General features: G+C 40.0%; 1 protein-coding gene across 5 annotated transcripts in view; it reads left to right on the forward strand.

Moving 5' to 3' along the window:
• RABGAP1L (RAB GTPase activating protein 1 like) overlaps positions 1 to 16,649 on the forward strand; it is an 808,808-nt gene that overhangs the window by 785,794 nt on the left and 6,365 nt on the right. For all 5 annotated transcript variants that reach the window (XM_017866951.1, XM_017866953.1, XM_017866956.1 and 2 more), the window contains 4 exons: positions 3,750 to 3,854; positions 6,493 to 6,576; positions 10,387 to 10,458; positions 16,329 to 16,526. In XM_017866951.1, the coding sequence (XP_017722440.1) occupies positions 3,750 to 3,854; positions 6,493 to 6,576; positions 10,387 to 10,458; positions 16,329 to 16,526 (459 nt within the window). The remainder of the gene's footprint in view (positions 1 to 3,749; positions 3,855 to 6,492; positions 6,577 to 10,386; positions 10,459 to 16,328; positions 16,527 to 16,649) is intronic.

A 16,649-nucleotide genomic window follows, 5' to 3' on the forward strand; every position in this document is an offset into this window, starting at 1 on the left:
CGAGACTCTATCTCAAAAAAATAATACAAGAAATTAGCCAGGCATGGCGGCACACACCCGTAATCCCAGCTACTGGGGAGGCTGAGACAGGAGAATCTCTTGAACCTGGGAAGTGGAGGTTGTAGTGAGCTGAGATCACACCATTGCACTCCAGCCTGGGTGACAGACCGAGACTGTGTCTAAAAAAAAAAAAAAAAATTAGGCCGGGTGCGGTGGCTCAAGCCTGTAATCCCAGCACTTTGGGAGGCCGAGACGGGCGGATCACGAGGTCAGGAGATTGAGACCATCCTGGCTAACACTGTGAAACCCCGTCTCTACTAAAAAATACAAAAAACTAGCCGGGCGAGGTGGCGGGCGCCTGTAGTCCCAGCTACTCAGGAGGCTGAGGCAGGAGAATGGCGTAAACCTGGGAAGTGGAGCTTGCAGTGGGCTGAGATCCGGCCACTGCACTCCAGCCCCGGCGACAGAGTGAGACTCCGTCTCAAAAAAAAAAAAAAAAAAAAAAAATTATGGTAAAGACTTTATAATTTGGGCTCAAAGGTAGAATTTGAAAGGCTTTATCATTTGGGCTCAAAGGTAGAATTTGAGTATCCATGTGTTTAGCATTTCATTCATTAACATTAAAGCTAATTCCTACTTAAGTGAGGTATAGTAGTTGACTGTACAAAGATTCAAAAGACCACTGTTAGAGGGATACTCAGGTTATTTCAGATCTGGCCATAATTTGATGAACAGAACAATTGCTCCTACTTTTCTGTTTAACATAATAGGAGAAACTGTCGATTAAGCTTCCTGGAAAACTGGACTCTTCCCTATAGGACCTGATATTAGGGCTGAGTCTTTGCTGAGGTTATTGGTTGATTCATGATTAAATCACACATTGCAATGCTTGTTTCTCTCATATATGTGTAGCAGAAGCCTTGATTGCAATTAGAACTTTCAATATCAATGAGACATTATAAGATGTTGGTAAGTGTTTAGACTTGATAATGACAATGTCTCTCTCAATCTTGTCAAATTATGGTGAAGGCTGTCGGGCGCGGTGGCTCATGCCTGTAATCCCAGCACTTTGGGAAGCCGAGGTAGGTGAATTGCCTGAGCTTAGGAGTTCGAGACCAGCCTGGGGAACCCGGTAAAACCGAGTCTCTATTGCAGTTTCCTCCTCATTGGGGTTTATTTGCCTTTTGCTCTAGATATTGTATGTGGTAACAGTAGAAATAAGTGAAGTTGCCTTAATCTTGACCTAATGAAGACTGGCAGAAAATGTGCAAATGAAAATAATAAGTCTTCTTAGCATAAACATTTAGGTGTTTTTGAAAAAAATTCCTCAGGGAAGTGCTTTTCCCCCTTTTCTATCTCCTTCTTTCTTTCTTTTTTTTTCTTTTTTTTTTTTTTTTTGAGACAGAGTCTACCTCTGTAGCCCAGGCTGGAGTGCAATAAGCACGATCTTGGCTCACTGCAACCTCCACCTCCTGGTTTCAGGCAATTATCCTGCCTCTGTCTCCCGAGTAGCTGGAATTACAGGTGCCCACAACCATGCCTGGCTGATTTTTGTATTTTTAATAGAGACGGGGTTTCACCATGTTGGCCAGGCTGATCCCGAACTCCTGGCTTCAGGTGACCCACCCGTCTCGGCCTCCCACAGTGCTGGATTATAGGCGTGAGCCACCACGCCTGGCCAGCGTTTACTTTATAACATTTTTGCAAAATGTTAAAATTTTAGATGGCTCTCCAAGAGACCAAACTGAAAAAAAAAAAAAAAAAAAAAGCATTTGTTTTAGTATCATGATGAACATTATGAAAGGCTCAGTCTCTTCACAAAGTAGAAATTGCTGTGCGTCCTGTTAAGAGGAAGGCTTAGTTGTAGTCTTCTTTATTAGCAGGGCTCAAACATTCTGGGGTAGAACCTGAATCAGTGGGCTGCAGTTACAGGGAGAGAGTTGGTTCAGTTTTTAAGAACACTGAAATGAGCAGTACAGCTGCTCTTAAAGTGCCACTCTGTGCCCATCTGTCAGAGACTTTGGGGAGGGTCTCCCTGCTTTGTGAGTAACCTCAGTCAGTCATCTGGCTTGGGGCTCTAAAATGGAAGTTTTGTGCTTCCATGGTTTATTTATTTTTCTCTTTTTGTTCTCTTTTAAAATGCCATACTTTATGCCAGATGCTTCCATGATGTACATCAGGTGTCTTACAGCTTAACTGAAAACTTAACTTGCAGTGTTCTTACTGCATTCTCGAGGTCTACCTCTCATTTTAGTATGTTAATTTGCTGTTAGATTTTCCCCCCTAAAATCTAATGCATCAGAGCAATTTTTAGTGTCTTAAAGACTTTTAAGGGACTTTTTCGCCTTAACTACCCAACGGTTTCAAATTATCTGCAAACAGAGCTCTAACCACTGGGCTATGAGCCATCAGGAGCCAGAAGACAGGGCAAGCAAAGCAGCTGGAATGCAGTTTCTCTACAGTCACCAGCAGACTGTGCTGGCCTGGCCATCTGGACGTGTAGGAGATATGGCAGAAAACAGACAGAAGGCCGCTTGGCCAGTCCTCAGCAGACTGGGCTGGCCTGGCCCATCTGGACATATGGGAGATATGGCAGAAGACAGACAGAAGGCCACCCAGCCAGTTTTCACCATTACTTGGATAACATTTTGCTGCTGTCAGCCAGGGATAGCTTCTTCACATAATTGCCTCTCCTCTGTGTCTGGGTTCTCTCTGCTGAACTCATCCTGTGCTTCTGCCATCTCCACCACATGCAGTCTACATCTGCAATGATTTAGCCACACCTCTTCATTCAACAAGTACTTAGGGAGCACCTATTCTGTACTTGGCATTGGGCTTGGTGCTTGGGATAGAGTGATGAGCAAAAGAGATACGGTTCTTGCCTCCTGGAGCTTAACGCCTAGTGAGCAAGACAAATAAATCCCATGTGTAAGTTGTCATTACAGTCCTATCAAGGGAAATATGAGAGATTTAGATAGGGGAGCTAACTTAGATGGGTGTGAGTGAGCCAGGACTGAGGGCATGCTTCATTGCCATGTGAACTTGAAGTCGTGGCCTAAAAGGTGAGAGCCCGGCATGTTAAATAGACATCATCATTCTAGAAATACGATCTTTTCTTCCTGGATTCCTGGTCCATATTTCCATTTTCTTCATGGCTCTCTCTATTATGGATTTTTGGTCTTAAGTTCTCCCTACTAGACTCACTGCCCTGTGTGAGTGGCCATGTGGGCAGGTTTACCTCAACTAGTCCTTGAATTTATCACCTAATTGTTGTCCTCAGACCAGCCTGTCTGTTCCTCCTCTCTGAGTCAACCCTTATTCTCCACCAGTTGAAGGTTTCTGTGTGAGGCTCTACCCCTTCATCAGATCCATCTGCACAGAGTGAGTGCTGTTGTAACATCTAAAACGCTGTAAGAAGCATTTAGAAAGAGGATGGACTTTGATGTTATTCAAATCTGAATTCAGATCATGACTCTATTAAATGTGTGACCCCAGACAGTTTGTTGGATCTTTCCAAACCTCACTGTCATTATCTGTAAAATTATTGTTGGTGTGTGGATTAGAAATAATGTGCGCCAACTAGTTGGCACATAGTTGGTATTCAGTGAAAGCAGTCATCCCTTGGTTGAGCTAGGAGGGAAAAGAATGACTTGCAATAATTTTGGAACAGCAACTGAAGATTGGGTTTGGAGAAAATTTCCACAACTTTCTTTGCCCTATGTATGACTGTGATGTACCATGATTTGCAGGCAGAAGACAAGGCAGATGTGTTGAATAAGGAACTCCTCTTGACCAAACAGAGGCTGGTGGAGACTGAAGAGGAAAAGAGGAAGCAAGAGGAAGAGACTGCCCAGGTAAAAGGAATATGTAGGCTTTTCTTTGCAAAGGTATGTTGGTAGGGAATTGATTAATACTATAAAAAAATCAGGAAAATTAAATTTCTTCTAAATCAAAGGTGATGTTAAAGCAGTAATGTAAGTAATTGAGTGTACTTACTCAACATTTTTGTTCAACATTTCTGACATCTTTTTTTTTTTTGAAAGGTGTTAAAAGAGGAGGCAGTATTTCCACCCTTGAACAGCTTTTAGGAATTTGCCTTTACTGAGATATTTAGCAAGAGTGTTGAGTTTTCTCTAAGTTTAGTAACGTGGAATTATGATCCAAGAGCTTTGACAAATCTGCAAATTTTGTGTTGTATCTCCAAGACAAAGACTTCTCTGAAGTAGTTTATGAGCATTGTTAAACCGAAAGCCTACAGAGACCTCTGCTGGGAGTTGCCACACAGCCCCTGCCTCGATCAGTCACACTTCATTTTCCTGATTCACACCTTAAGGAGCATCAGTATTCCTGGCAAAGCTTTCAAACCTATTTCCTGGGGGAATATAAAGAAACGTTTTGAGAAGCAGCCTTGAAGTTAGCACCCTACACTCTTCATGGGAGCTGTAAGGCTAATTAGCCAGAAAATGCCACCAGTGCAAAGCAGTGTAGCACAGGGGCAGAGAGGCCTATCGGCCCAAGGAACTGGAGCTTTCCGCTTCCCCAAGGAAGAACATGCCGCTTCATCAATGTTTTCTACCCCTGTCAGTCCCAGCCAGGGACCTGACACAGATTAGATTATGAGTCAGTTTCATCACAAACAATTGAAGTCTTCTGCCAAGAGTGTGTTTGAATTTTACTAATGTAGCTAACTTATAAAGTAAGGAAGCATCTCAAATCGTGATTAGCTTATTTTAATGAGTTTCATTCTGAGACATCAGTAATACTAAATTTAAAGCACAGCATAAAACATTTCAAAGATCTACATCCAAGCAACCAGAAAAAAAGTTCCACTAAAGTTACATGTGGAGGAATGTGTCATTTAGCACCTTCCAGACTTTATAAAAGTGTTCCATGGTTTCTTTTTCCTTGGAATCTGATTTAGTGAGTCTTTGGCATTTACAACGGTCCAAGATATATATTTTTTACCTACTCAAAAATTTTCAGGGGCTGATTACCCAGTTTTAGATTATTTAGATTCTTTAATGGGTTTTGTTTTTTCTTTACTTCCTGCCATCTTTGGACCACTTAAGCTACTCTAGATGAGGAGTAAAGCTCTTGGCAAATGAACTTAACCTAGGTTCTACCTGCTCCATGGTTCCATAGACATATACTAGCCTGTAGGCAATTGATACCTAAAATGGGAAGGAATGTGACATTTGAATACTCACCTAGTATGTGGCAAGAACAATGCAAGATGCTTTGCACACTCCCTCCCCTCCATGTGTGTGTCTGTATGTGTGTGTGTCTGTCTGTGTGTGTGTAACTGTTTTAATCATTATGGTACCCTTGTAAAATAGGGATTATTCTCATTTTCAGAGGAGGAAACGATGGCTTAGATAAATTTAGTGACCCTTGCTCAGAGACTCTCAGCCAGCCAAGTCTCTCCTAACATCAATGGGGCCTTATTGTGGGAGGCAAGAAGGTTATTGTTTATGTCCTTAAATTGGGTCAGATAGAGAATAAAGATCAATATAAACAACGGAGTTTAGATCAGTGTAACTTACCAATTGCTTTTAGAATTTTAGAATCTAACAGATATGAAGAAATTCAGAAGTCTAATGAGGAGTGCAGTCATAAATTGCAATAATTTATGAACTAGCAATTAGAGAGTATACGCCATAAATAATTTTCGATGCTGTACTGCAGAGTGCATCTCTTTATTCTGATTTATGCACTTAAAGTTTAAGCAGAGTTGTTTTTTGTTTGTTTCATTAGTTGTTTGTTCAACAACTTGCAGAATTTAATTCTTTCCTTTGTATCTGGTAGCACCTGAGCTTTTCCATCACCTTCATTTTCCTCTATGCCTAGAATTCTAGAGCTTCTGGGCCACAAAAATAACTGTGGTTATAACTATAACATTCATAATTTAACATTTCAGTGACTGTAACAAGTACCTTTCATTATGTGTCACTTTAGCTCCTTCTAAAGTCAGTTTCTTTAGTCCCTGAATCTCCTGTCCTTCTTAAAAGCTCTTATCTTCTTCTGTCTTTTCTAACTCTAGTCCCCAAAGCCTCTTGTTTCTGTCTCCAGAGAGGTAACGGCAGTAAAGGTAGACTCTAAATAAGGAGGCCTACAATGATTTTTTTCAGTAATTTATAACGTCAAGAGTAACAAATTTAGCATGCAGTATTGCCTTGATGTTTTGTTTTAGACTCTTATAAGGATAAAGATAGCTTCAGAATGGACACTTATTTGGCAATATGTTTAGAAGTAGCATAAGCAATTTTATAATGGTGTTGCTCATATGTCTCATATTTTACAGAAAAGAAAGTAAGGTTTCTGCATCTCTGGAGATGATTGACTTTTTCAGATTATTAAGATGCAGCTTGAAGCTAATTTACATAGTTAACATTGTTACCATTGTTACTATGAATCAGACAGACTTGAATATAGATGTTTAAATTTATTAAGATTTTGGCTGAATCCTGATATTTCTCATTCTGTTCTTTCTAGCTAAAAGAAGTCTTCAGAAAACAGCTAGAGAAGGCAGAATATGAAATAAAGAAGACTACAGCTATCATTGCTGAGTATAAACAGGTAATGTACCTCTGTGGCACGTAGAGCTAGTTATAGTTTGCTGCTATAAAAGTAATTTTTTTTTTTTTTTTGCTTGAGGCCAGGAGTTTGAAACTAGCCTGAGCAGCATAGCAGGATCCCATCTCTACAAAGAAAAAAATTTTTTAATTAGCCAGGCATAGTGGCGTGTGCCCATAGTCCCAGCTACCTGGGAGGCTGAGGCAGGAGGATCACTTGTACCTAGGAGTTTGAGGGTGCAGTGAACTATGACTGCACCACTGCGCTACAGCCTGGGCAACAGAACAAGACCCTATCTCTAAAATAAATAAATAAATAAATAAATAAATAAATAAATAAATAAATATTGTTGTTTTCTTTGGGGAAGAAATATTTTGTTTTAAAGTTTCCAGAATAGTTTCCCAGATTTATTAAATTTAGTGACTCACTCTCTCCTTTGAAGCAGTGGTTGGACATACTTACTACTTATAGCTTATTAGTTATAACTGATAACTTGGAAGGTCTCACTGACCAAAACAATCTATTGGTTGTTTACAATGTTGGGTAGATTTAGAGGAATGGAAAACCTTTTGATGACTACTGAGATCCTGTTTCTGCCTTACTCAGATGCTAATTTCCAGTAGATGACACTCGGAACATCTGCCTCTTTGCAAAGTTTAGTTATTGTATTAAATGGCAGTAGCAGGGGGATCAGTGTATCCTTTGCTACCACAGTACAGAATGTAGTGGGCACTCTTTTTCCCACATGGCTATGTGGCCTTCCCCTCTGCAGGCCAGTGCTAGCAGGAAGGTTTCTATTGTGAACCTTAAAATGCTTTTAACAAAGGGCTCATCTTCTTGAGGATGTTTCTGGCCCCATCACCAGAATGGTGTCAGAAAGCCCCCTTTCCTGGTATCTGCTGGTACCTTCCTGTCCTTCCTGTTGGCTGGACATGGCAAGGACTCCTCTCATTGCTGAGACTCTGAGTGATCTGTTCAAATTCCAGGTTTCTAGAATTAATTAAAGTACCATATGCCATCTTCTCATCTAAGGATTTCCCTGGGGTCTTCTACTTCACATAGGACTCGAAAGTCTGATACTTTTTTTTTTAAATGTGGTTTTTTGCTTATAAATTAAATTTGTGTTCTTGTGGAAAATTAGAATAGTGCAGAGAAGCACAAAGAAAACAAATCTCCCTCAATCTTTCTAGCTAGAGATAATCATTGTAATATATTGAATATGCATTGTTGCTATACAAATGCTTTATAAATAAATTTATAATATATATAAACAGGATGAATTGTATTGTTTATCCTATTTTTTTGTAACTAGCTTTAGTTCACTTAATACATTATGAACATCTTTCCATAAGGAATCTGCATATTCGCGGAAGACTGAGAAATAAAACTTTAGAGCTATTTTACTCTTCTGTGATGATCAACATATGTTTATTTAATGCCTGCTCTCTGTGAGGCTTAATACTTTGACAGACAAAAAGATGAATGAATTCAACTTTTCCTCTCTAGAAGCTTATCATATAATGTGGAGATAATACCTATGTAGAAATAAGAGGAAAGGAAACTTATGACGTGTGGGAAATGAATCCTTTTGAGCTGCGCTTCAAAGGCTAGGTGAGACTTGGATCTGTAGAGATAAAGAAGACAAAGAAGAGGATGGAAATGGTAGAAAAGAGGGAACAGGATGTGCAAAGGCATGGAAGTAGATTAGTGAAGAGAAAAATAATTCATTTGGTAAGAGATTCCAGTACAAAAGAGAAGCAAAGGGACGTTAGGGTCCAGATCAAGGAAAGATCTGGGGCTAGGCGTGGGACCTTGGATTTTATTTTGTTTGTGGTAGGACATTTTTGAGCAGTAAAGTGGCATAATCAAAGACGTATTATTGGCACTAATCTGTCCCAGTAAGAAATGTGGAACCAAGGGGAGAGACCACAAATACCAGAGTCCAAGTAAGAAAAACCAGGTCCCTGAAATCACAAAAGACAGTGTTTTTTTTTTGTTTTGTTTTGTTTTTGTTTTTGTTTTGCTAGACAAGAGAAAACCTTGAAGGTGATCTGAGATGTTGAATGTGGGGCATCTAGGAGAAGAGGTGGTAGACACTGACCAATATAAGGAACATTAAAGACCATGTGTTGTGGAATTTCCCATCACTACAAATGCTGCATGTTTTTCATTGCTAGATTATGCCATGGATGGCCACCAAATGCAACCCTCTCCAAAAGTAATCCTGGGGACTATTCTTGAATATTATCTGGCAAGCCCTTGAAATAATGCAAAAGGCAACAGACCCATCTGTTTGAAGATAATTAGTATATAAGACACAATCTAAATGCATTCTATAGTTGGAATATAGCTATTACTGGCTCTGTGCATAATGTTTTGGTTTATTTAAAAGGGTTTAAGGTTTGCAGAATCTACCAGGGTAATCTCTTCTTTTTAACATCAGTCAGTACAGTCCTACTAATGGTTCCTCAGGCTTGGATCTGGAGAATTGGAATGAAACTCAACAAACTAAACTCAGCAAGCAAGCCCTCATCTCCAGAGCTATTTTTGAGTAAATTGGGATTTTTTTTTTAATGTATGTTTTGATAATAGAGGTAAACCATATATGTTTTTAGCCAAAATTGTACTTTAAAATTTCACATGCCCTGTTTTTCCATCGTGTTTTTTTGTTTTGTTTTGTTTTGTTTTGTTTTTTGTGAGACAAGGTCTTGCTCTGTCACCCAGGCTGGAATGCAGTGATGCAGTGGCCTGAACACAGCTCACTGCAGCCTTGACCTCCTGGGCTCAAGCTATCCTCCCACCTTTCATCCACTTTTCTAAAATAAAAGATTCTTATTTCAGGCAATGGATTTGAACATCCAATACTTATTTATCTAGATTTTTTCCTTTAAAAGCGCCTATTTCTACCATTTCGTTTTTTTTTCTACCATTTCTAATACTTGTTAGCACCTTATTTCAGAATCGAAAATAATAATAGTAGATTTTATTTAATATACGCTTACTATTGGCCAGGTGCTATGCTAACCCCTTTGCGTACTTTTTTTCCACTTGACTGCTATAGCACAGCACTTTTTAATCATGAGAAAACTGAGTCTTGGAAAGATTAATGACTTTGCCCAAGCTCACAAAGCTATAAAGAAATGGCGTTTGCCTTAAACTCACATTTCACTCCAGCAGCTAAGCTTTTAATTTCTATGCTGTGTTGCCAAACCTACTTAATAAGAGTTTTAGTCTGTATTAAGGTATTTTTCCTAATGTTATGCCTCCCCTAGTCCCCTACCCCTCCACCAGGCCCCGGTGTGCGATGTTCCCCTCCCTATGTCTATGTGTTCTCATTGTTCAACTCCCACTTATGAGTGAGGACATCACTCTGCCACTTCTTAAGGAAACTTTTGTGATTGAAAACGGGTTCTTTCTGTGACAGTAGACAGGAGACATTTCTGTCTAGAATTCATCAAGATTTTCTCAGCATACTAACTTGTAGAAAGTGAATACTCAGCAAAGATTCTATAGGTTAATTCCAAAAGTGAAGCCAGGAATTCACTTGAACCAGTCACAGAAGGCTAGTGACAGAAAGAAACCAAATCTACCCACTGTATGTTTCTACTAATTAAGGTAGAATATGCTTTACATATGGAACGTTCCAGCTTTCTGCTGCTCATTTCCAAAATGACTGGCATTTATAGTGCTATTCATTTGCAAAATTCCTTTTAGGATCAGATGTGCTAGAGTAACATATGAATTGATAAGTAGTTATGTGTACATGCTGCAAGAGTTCTGTTTTCTAGTAAAAGACTCTTTTCTCATCCTTAGATCTGTTCACAGTTGAGTACCAGGCTGGAGAAACAGCAAGCAGCCAGCAAGGAGGAGCTGGAAGTGGTAAAGGTAAGGATTGAAATCGTCCTGTGATAACATTTATTTCAAAGTCCCACAGGCTTGTAAGTACCCGAAAGAATCCCCAACACCACCATTTTGTATTAAAGGATTTATTAATAGGAATTACGGAGACTAGGGTACCTCTCTTCTGACTGGGTGTGATTGTCTTCCCTGCCAGCTGAAAGGTTATGATGCTGCTATAAATCATGTGGACTGTCAGAGGCAGCTAACATGAAAGGAGGTGGAATTTGACATTGTCACAAGAAGCCCCAGAGCTTGAGATGAGCCATGCAGATTTCTTTGGTGGTGTGAACCTGAGAACCCTCAGCAGCCCACATCTGACTGAGCCTGCATTGATGTGGCTTCAGTATGGGACTCAGTAGGATCATCCCGTCACTCTCTTTATAAGTAAACACCATGGGCAATGTAGAACTTAGCTGGAAAAACATGTGTTGGGTAACTGATTCTTGCACTAAGTTTTAGAGGTTTATTTTTTAAGAAAACCTGTGGCATTTGTTTACTTGCTGCCCCCTGGTGGTAAAATGCATTATGTTGCTGCTCTATTTGAAAAAAACGGATTGCTTATTCCATAGAAACAACAGTAAACCAATGAATTGGTATTCTTAAGAGGCAGTGTTGTCACAGTCAACTTTTGGGACCAGTGTTACAGAAACCTGACATCATCTTATTTGAATATGTTCAGGTTTCATACTAGTAAATAAATGTGTATTAAGTAATTTAGCATATAATTTAACAATCTTGAAAAGTGATTTAACCTTTCTAAGCTTCATTTTGTGTTCTATAAAATGGAGATAACATTACCTGCCTCATAAAATCATTCTGAATGTTAAATAAGATAATGACTATAAAGTATATGGTGTATATAAAGTGCTTAGATTAGTACCTGACATACAAAACCTTGTATTCCAAAAGTATTTTCTTCTTACTCATGTTACAAAATATCAATCAGAGATTTAGTGAGTATAGGGTTTGGTGGTCTCCCTCTCTGATGAGATAAAATTTCATGTTTGTATCTTCCCTTTCTGGTCTACCTTTGCACTTCTTTCTAGTTAGCACTTATCACTCTTTGTACATTATAGGCATACTGACCAAGATTCAGTTGATGAAGTGTCGTGGTGTAAAGGGGTTAACTAGCCTGAAGTGATTTTTTTTTCTTTATTTCTTCTTAAAAAAAAAAAAAGCAAAGGGGGATACACGTGCAGAAGGTGCAGGTTTGTTACATAGGTATACGTGTGCCATGGTGGTTTGCTGTGCCTGTTAACCCGTCCTCTAAGTTCCCTCCCTTCAGTCCTCATCCCCAACAACAGGCGCTGGTGAGTGTTGCTCCCCTCGTCTGTGCCCATGTGTTCTCAATGTTGAACTGAAATCTTTATGGAAATAACAAAATGAGAATTTATATTGATTACTCACTGAAGGTTTTATTGAGCATATACTATGTGCATAGCTATTAGACTACCATTTTGTTATAGAAATTACACATGAAAAGGAGCTTAAAATTTTCCTGTAGGACAAGTTACACATGCAAATTAAGAACTTAGGAAGCAGTTCAAGGGAGCTCAGCTGGGCCAGGTGCAGTGGCTCACACCGGTAATCCCAGCACTTTGGGAAGCTGAGATGGGCAGATCACCTGAGGTCAGGAGTTCAAGACCAGCCTAGCCATCATGGTGAAACCCTGTCTCTACTAAAAATAACAAATATTAGCCAGGCATAGTGGCTCACACCTATAATCTCAGCTACTAGGGAGGCTGAGGCACGAGAATCACTTGAACCCAGGAGGCGGAGGTTGCAGTGAGCCAAGATTGTGCCACTGTACTCCAGCCTGAGCAGCAGAGTGAGATTCCATCTCAAAAAAACAAAAAACAAAAAAAAGTGCTAAGCTGGATCACACTGACAATCAGCGTCGTAGAGAAAACAAAATCATGAGAACTATAGACCAAAAAAGCAGGGTGGATAGAAATTAGTTAGAGAGAAGTGTTTAAAAAGAACATTATAGAAGAAATGATGTGAGTGAAGACCCAAACATAGGAATGAGTGTGGCTTTATCATCAATAAAAAAGAAGATATACTGTCTTTTTAAAAAAATTATATTAATGATAAATGATTATCATTAATCATTTAATTATAAATGAGTATTAATACTCATTTTAGGAATGAGTGTTTCAGTGTCTCATTACAGAGACTGATGTGGTTATAATGTGTATTAAGGAACAGAGGAAAATATTGGCTAAGTAGGTGAGACTGCCTAATGAAAGTCCATGACATTCAAGAAGAGGAATATAAACTTGTCTTAGCCAGAATAAAGAACAACTAGGCTCACGCCTGTCATTCCAACACTTTGGGGAGGCCTAGGTGGGCGGATCACTTGAATCCAGGAGTTCAAGACCAGCCTGGGCAACTTGGTGAAACCCCATCTCTACAAAAAATACAAAAATTAGCTGGATGTGATGGCATGCACCTGTAGTCCTAGCTCCTCAGGAGGCTGAGGTGGGAGGATTGCTTGAGCCCAGGAGGCTGAAGCTGCAGTGAACTGTGAGCATGCCATGGCATTCCAGCCTGGGTGACAGTAAGACCCTGGTACAAGACTAAAAAAAATAAAAAAGACAGTATATTTTCTTTTTTATTGATGATAAAGCCACAAACAGGTAATTCATTTGATCAAGGTTACACAGCTAGTAGAACCAGGATTTAAGCCTGGAAGTCAGACTCGTCAGTAACATTAGCCGTTAGACTATACCACCTCCCCTTTCTCTAGTGCTTCTTCCTATCTCATTTGGTATGATAAATAGCTTTTGGTTTTTTCAGTTTCCTATAATAACCTTCTTTTGTCATGATCACACCCCAGTTCATCCTTTACACTATAATCAGAATGAGTGTTCCCAAATATAAAGTGATATTTGACTATCATTCTGTGTATCAATGCAGAATTAGATTGGCCACATATAGGGAACCCAGAATAGCATTGGCTTAACCATAAAAGGTGTTGATTATTTTACATAAAAGCAGCCTAGGACTAGAAAGGTATACCCTTGGTGTCATTAGTAACCCAAGCTAATCAGTCATTAGTGACCCACATCTTCATGTGGACTTCTATCCTCAAAGTCACCTAGAAACCAATCCTTTCTCTCTCTTTTTTTTTTTTGTTTCTTTTTTTCTTTTTTTTTTTTTGAGACGGAGTCTTGCCCTGTCACCCAGTCTGGAGTACAATGGCACAATCTCAGCTCACTGCAACCTCTGCCTCCCGGGTTCAAGAGATTCTCCTGCCTCAGCCTCCCGAGTAGCTGGGATTACAGGCACGCACCTTCACACTCAGCTAATTTTTTTATTTTTAGTAGAAAAATACAAAATACATGGTTCACCATGTTGGCCAAGCTGATCTTGAACTCCTGACCTTGTGTCGCACCCACCTCGGCCTCCCAAAGTGCTGGGATTACAGGCGTGAGCTACCACGCCCAGCCCAAAACCAATCCTTTCAACTAGAGCTCCCACCATCACACCCATACTCTAGGGCAGAATTTTAGTCCAAAAGGAGATGCAGGATATAAAGGCCTCATTCCCCTGGGTGAGCTCTTTCTAAGCAGCCTTCTTAGAAGCTCCCCTCTAAACTTCTGCTTACATAGCAGCTTTGAGGGAATTTAGGGAGTGTCACCTTTTATCTAGACACACTGCCAGCTCAAATAAACTCAGGGTCTGTTAGGAAGAAGGATAAATGGATATTGGGTGAGAATCAGCAGTATCCACCACATTTTAGCAGGTCTGCCAAACTGCAGCTCTGTCAAACTTATTGCTCTATCTTTGACATGTAGCACTGGGCTCGGTAGAGTAAATGAATGCATTTTCTGTAGGATAAAATCAGAATTCAGCAACATGGTATTTAAGGACCTTTATGACCCGGGCACAGAGATCTCTCATCTCGCTCATTGTTGTATCACTTTCTGCTTAAGCCATTTTGAATTCTTTGAAGTTATCTGAAGGTGCTATGTCTTTGCACATAGAGGTGGTCTCTTTGCTGAAATGTCATCCTCCCTCTTATGTGATCAATCTGTTTCTTCATGTGGTTCAACCTAATAAAATTACTTAGCCAGCTCAGTAAACTTTTAATCATTTAAGACTCAGATCAAAAGCTATTTAACATTTTTAGTCAACAGTAAACACACAACAAATATTTACAATATGCCTATACTGGGCTAATTATTCTCAGAGGTTCTTAAGTAAGAGAATGACAAGTTTTGTTTTTTCATGTCTAATGAATATTAATGAACAGGAATACGAAGAGTAGATTATGGATGGGATGAGAAGGAAGCCAGTGAGTACTGAGAAGGTGACCCTTAGGGATTCGGCCTGGAATGGCAAGAGCTCAGACATGTCAGAGGAGAAAAATTTTTTTTTTTTTCTTTTTGAGACGGAGTCTTGCTCTGTCGCCAGGCTGTAGTGCAGTGGCGCGATCTCGGCTCACTGCAATTCTCGCCTCCTGGGTTCACACCATTCTCCTGCCTCAGCCTCCCAAGTAGTTGGGACTATAGGTGTGCACCATCATGCCCAGCTAATTTTTGTAGTTTTAGTAGAGCCGGGGTTTCACCATGTTGTCCAGGATGGTCTGGATCTCAACCTTGTGATCCACTCACCTCGGCCTCCCAAAGTTCTGGTATTAGAGGCGTGAGCCACCGCACCCAGCCCAAGAGGAAGAAATTAATGGTCAGCTGGACATAGGATGAAAGAGAAGCTAATGAAAAGATGATCCAAAGTCTTCAGGCCCAAATGGTGGAGACATACCCAGTGGCACAGAAGTGTGGTGGAGAGTTGCTTTTTGTGTGTGAAGAGAGGAGGATGGGCATGGTGATGGACACATGGAGCTTGTTGTAGCAGTAGGGCATCAAAGTAGAAATAGCGTGTAGTATCTTTTACCTCTACTGAATTATTTTTTAAAATACTTGAAGAAAACAACAGCACTACTGTCTGGAAAACAGTTGCTGTTGTTCAGTGCTATGTGCCCAACTGGCAATCTGGGCATGTGGTAGTTACTTTTTTTTTTTTTTTTTAGATGGAGTCTCATTCTGTCGCCCAGGCTGGAGTGCAGTAGTGCAATCTCAGCTCACTGCAACCTCCACCTCCCGGGTTCAAGTGATTCTCCTGCCTCAGCTTCCCGAGTAGCTGGGACTATAGGCGCATGCTACCACACCTGGTTAATTTTTTGTATTTTTAGTAGAGATGGGGTTTCACCATGTTAGCCAGGCTGGTCTCAATCTCCTGACTTTGTGATCCGCCCGCCTCAACCTCTCAAAGTGCTGGGATTACAGGCATGAGCCACTGCGCCAGGCCGGAGTTACTTTTATTACTTTAAACAATAGGGGTCCTCTTTGCTTAAAACTCAACAACAGAACATGTGCTTTGTTGCAAGGGTAGATTTAGGTTAGTCATGATGACCGTCCTCAGTCTACTATAGGCAAATTCTTTAAACTCTGAGTTTCTTTCTTTATGAAATGAGGATGATGATAGTGCTTAGTTATACAGTTGCTCTAGGATTAGTGAGATACTACAAGTAAAGCATTTGGTGTGGTGCTTGGCATCTAGTAAGAATAATGATAGCATAAAATTTCTAGAACAGATTTCAAAGAGATGCTACAATACTTCCTATTTCTAGGGTATTTCTAGAGATACTTCAGGAAAAAGGAGCACCCGTCTTGGATAGTTGGGTTCGGGCTGATTAATGATTTTGATTGCAGCACAAGAAAAATAACCTTCAGAAATGGGCCTGCATTCATGACAATAAACAGCATCTAAAAAAGTAATATATTGTTTCAGAAAGTGATTTAGCCTATGGAATACAGTTTGATGTTGGTTATCTCTTTTGGATACTTTAGGGTAAGATGATGGCATGCAAACACTGCAGTGACATTTTCAGCAAGGAGGGTGCTTTGAAACTAGCAGCCACAAGCAGAGAGGACCAGGGAATTGAAACGGACGATGAGAAAGACTCACTTAAGAAGCAGCTGAGAGAGATGGAACTGGAACTGGCACAAACCAAACTGCAGTTGGTGGAGGCCAAATGTAAAATTCAGGTTGGTGATTTGATAAAAGAACAGGAAGAAAGAATAAACAATTAATGGTCCAAGATACTCTGGTACTTCAGAATATACCTATCTAGGTCAGAATTGCATGATGAATACGTTTTCTGTCTGCTA

This window comes from Rhinopithecus bieti, unplaced genomic scaffold, assembly GCF_001698545.2.
Source record: "Rhinopithecus bieti isolate Rb0 unplaced genomic scaffold, ASM169854v2 scaffold_1853, whole genome shotgun sequence".
Taxonomy (NCBI): domain Eukaryota; kingdom Metazoa; phylum Chordata; class Mammalia; order Primates; family Cercopithecidae; genus Rhinopithecus; species Rhinopithecus bieti.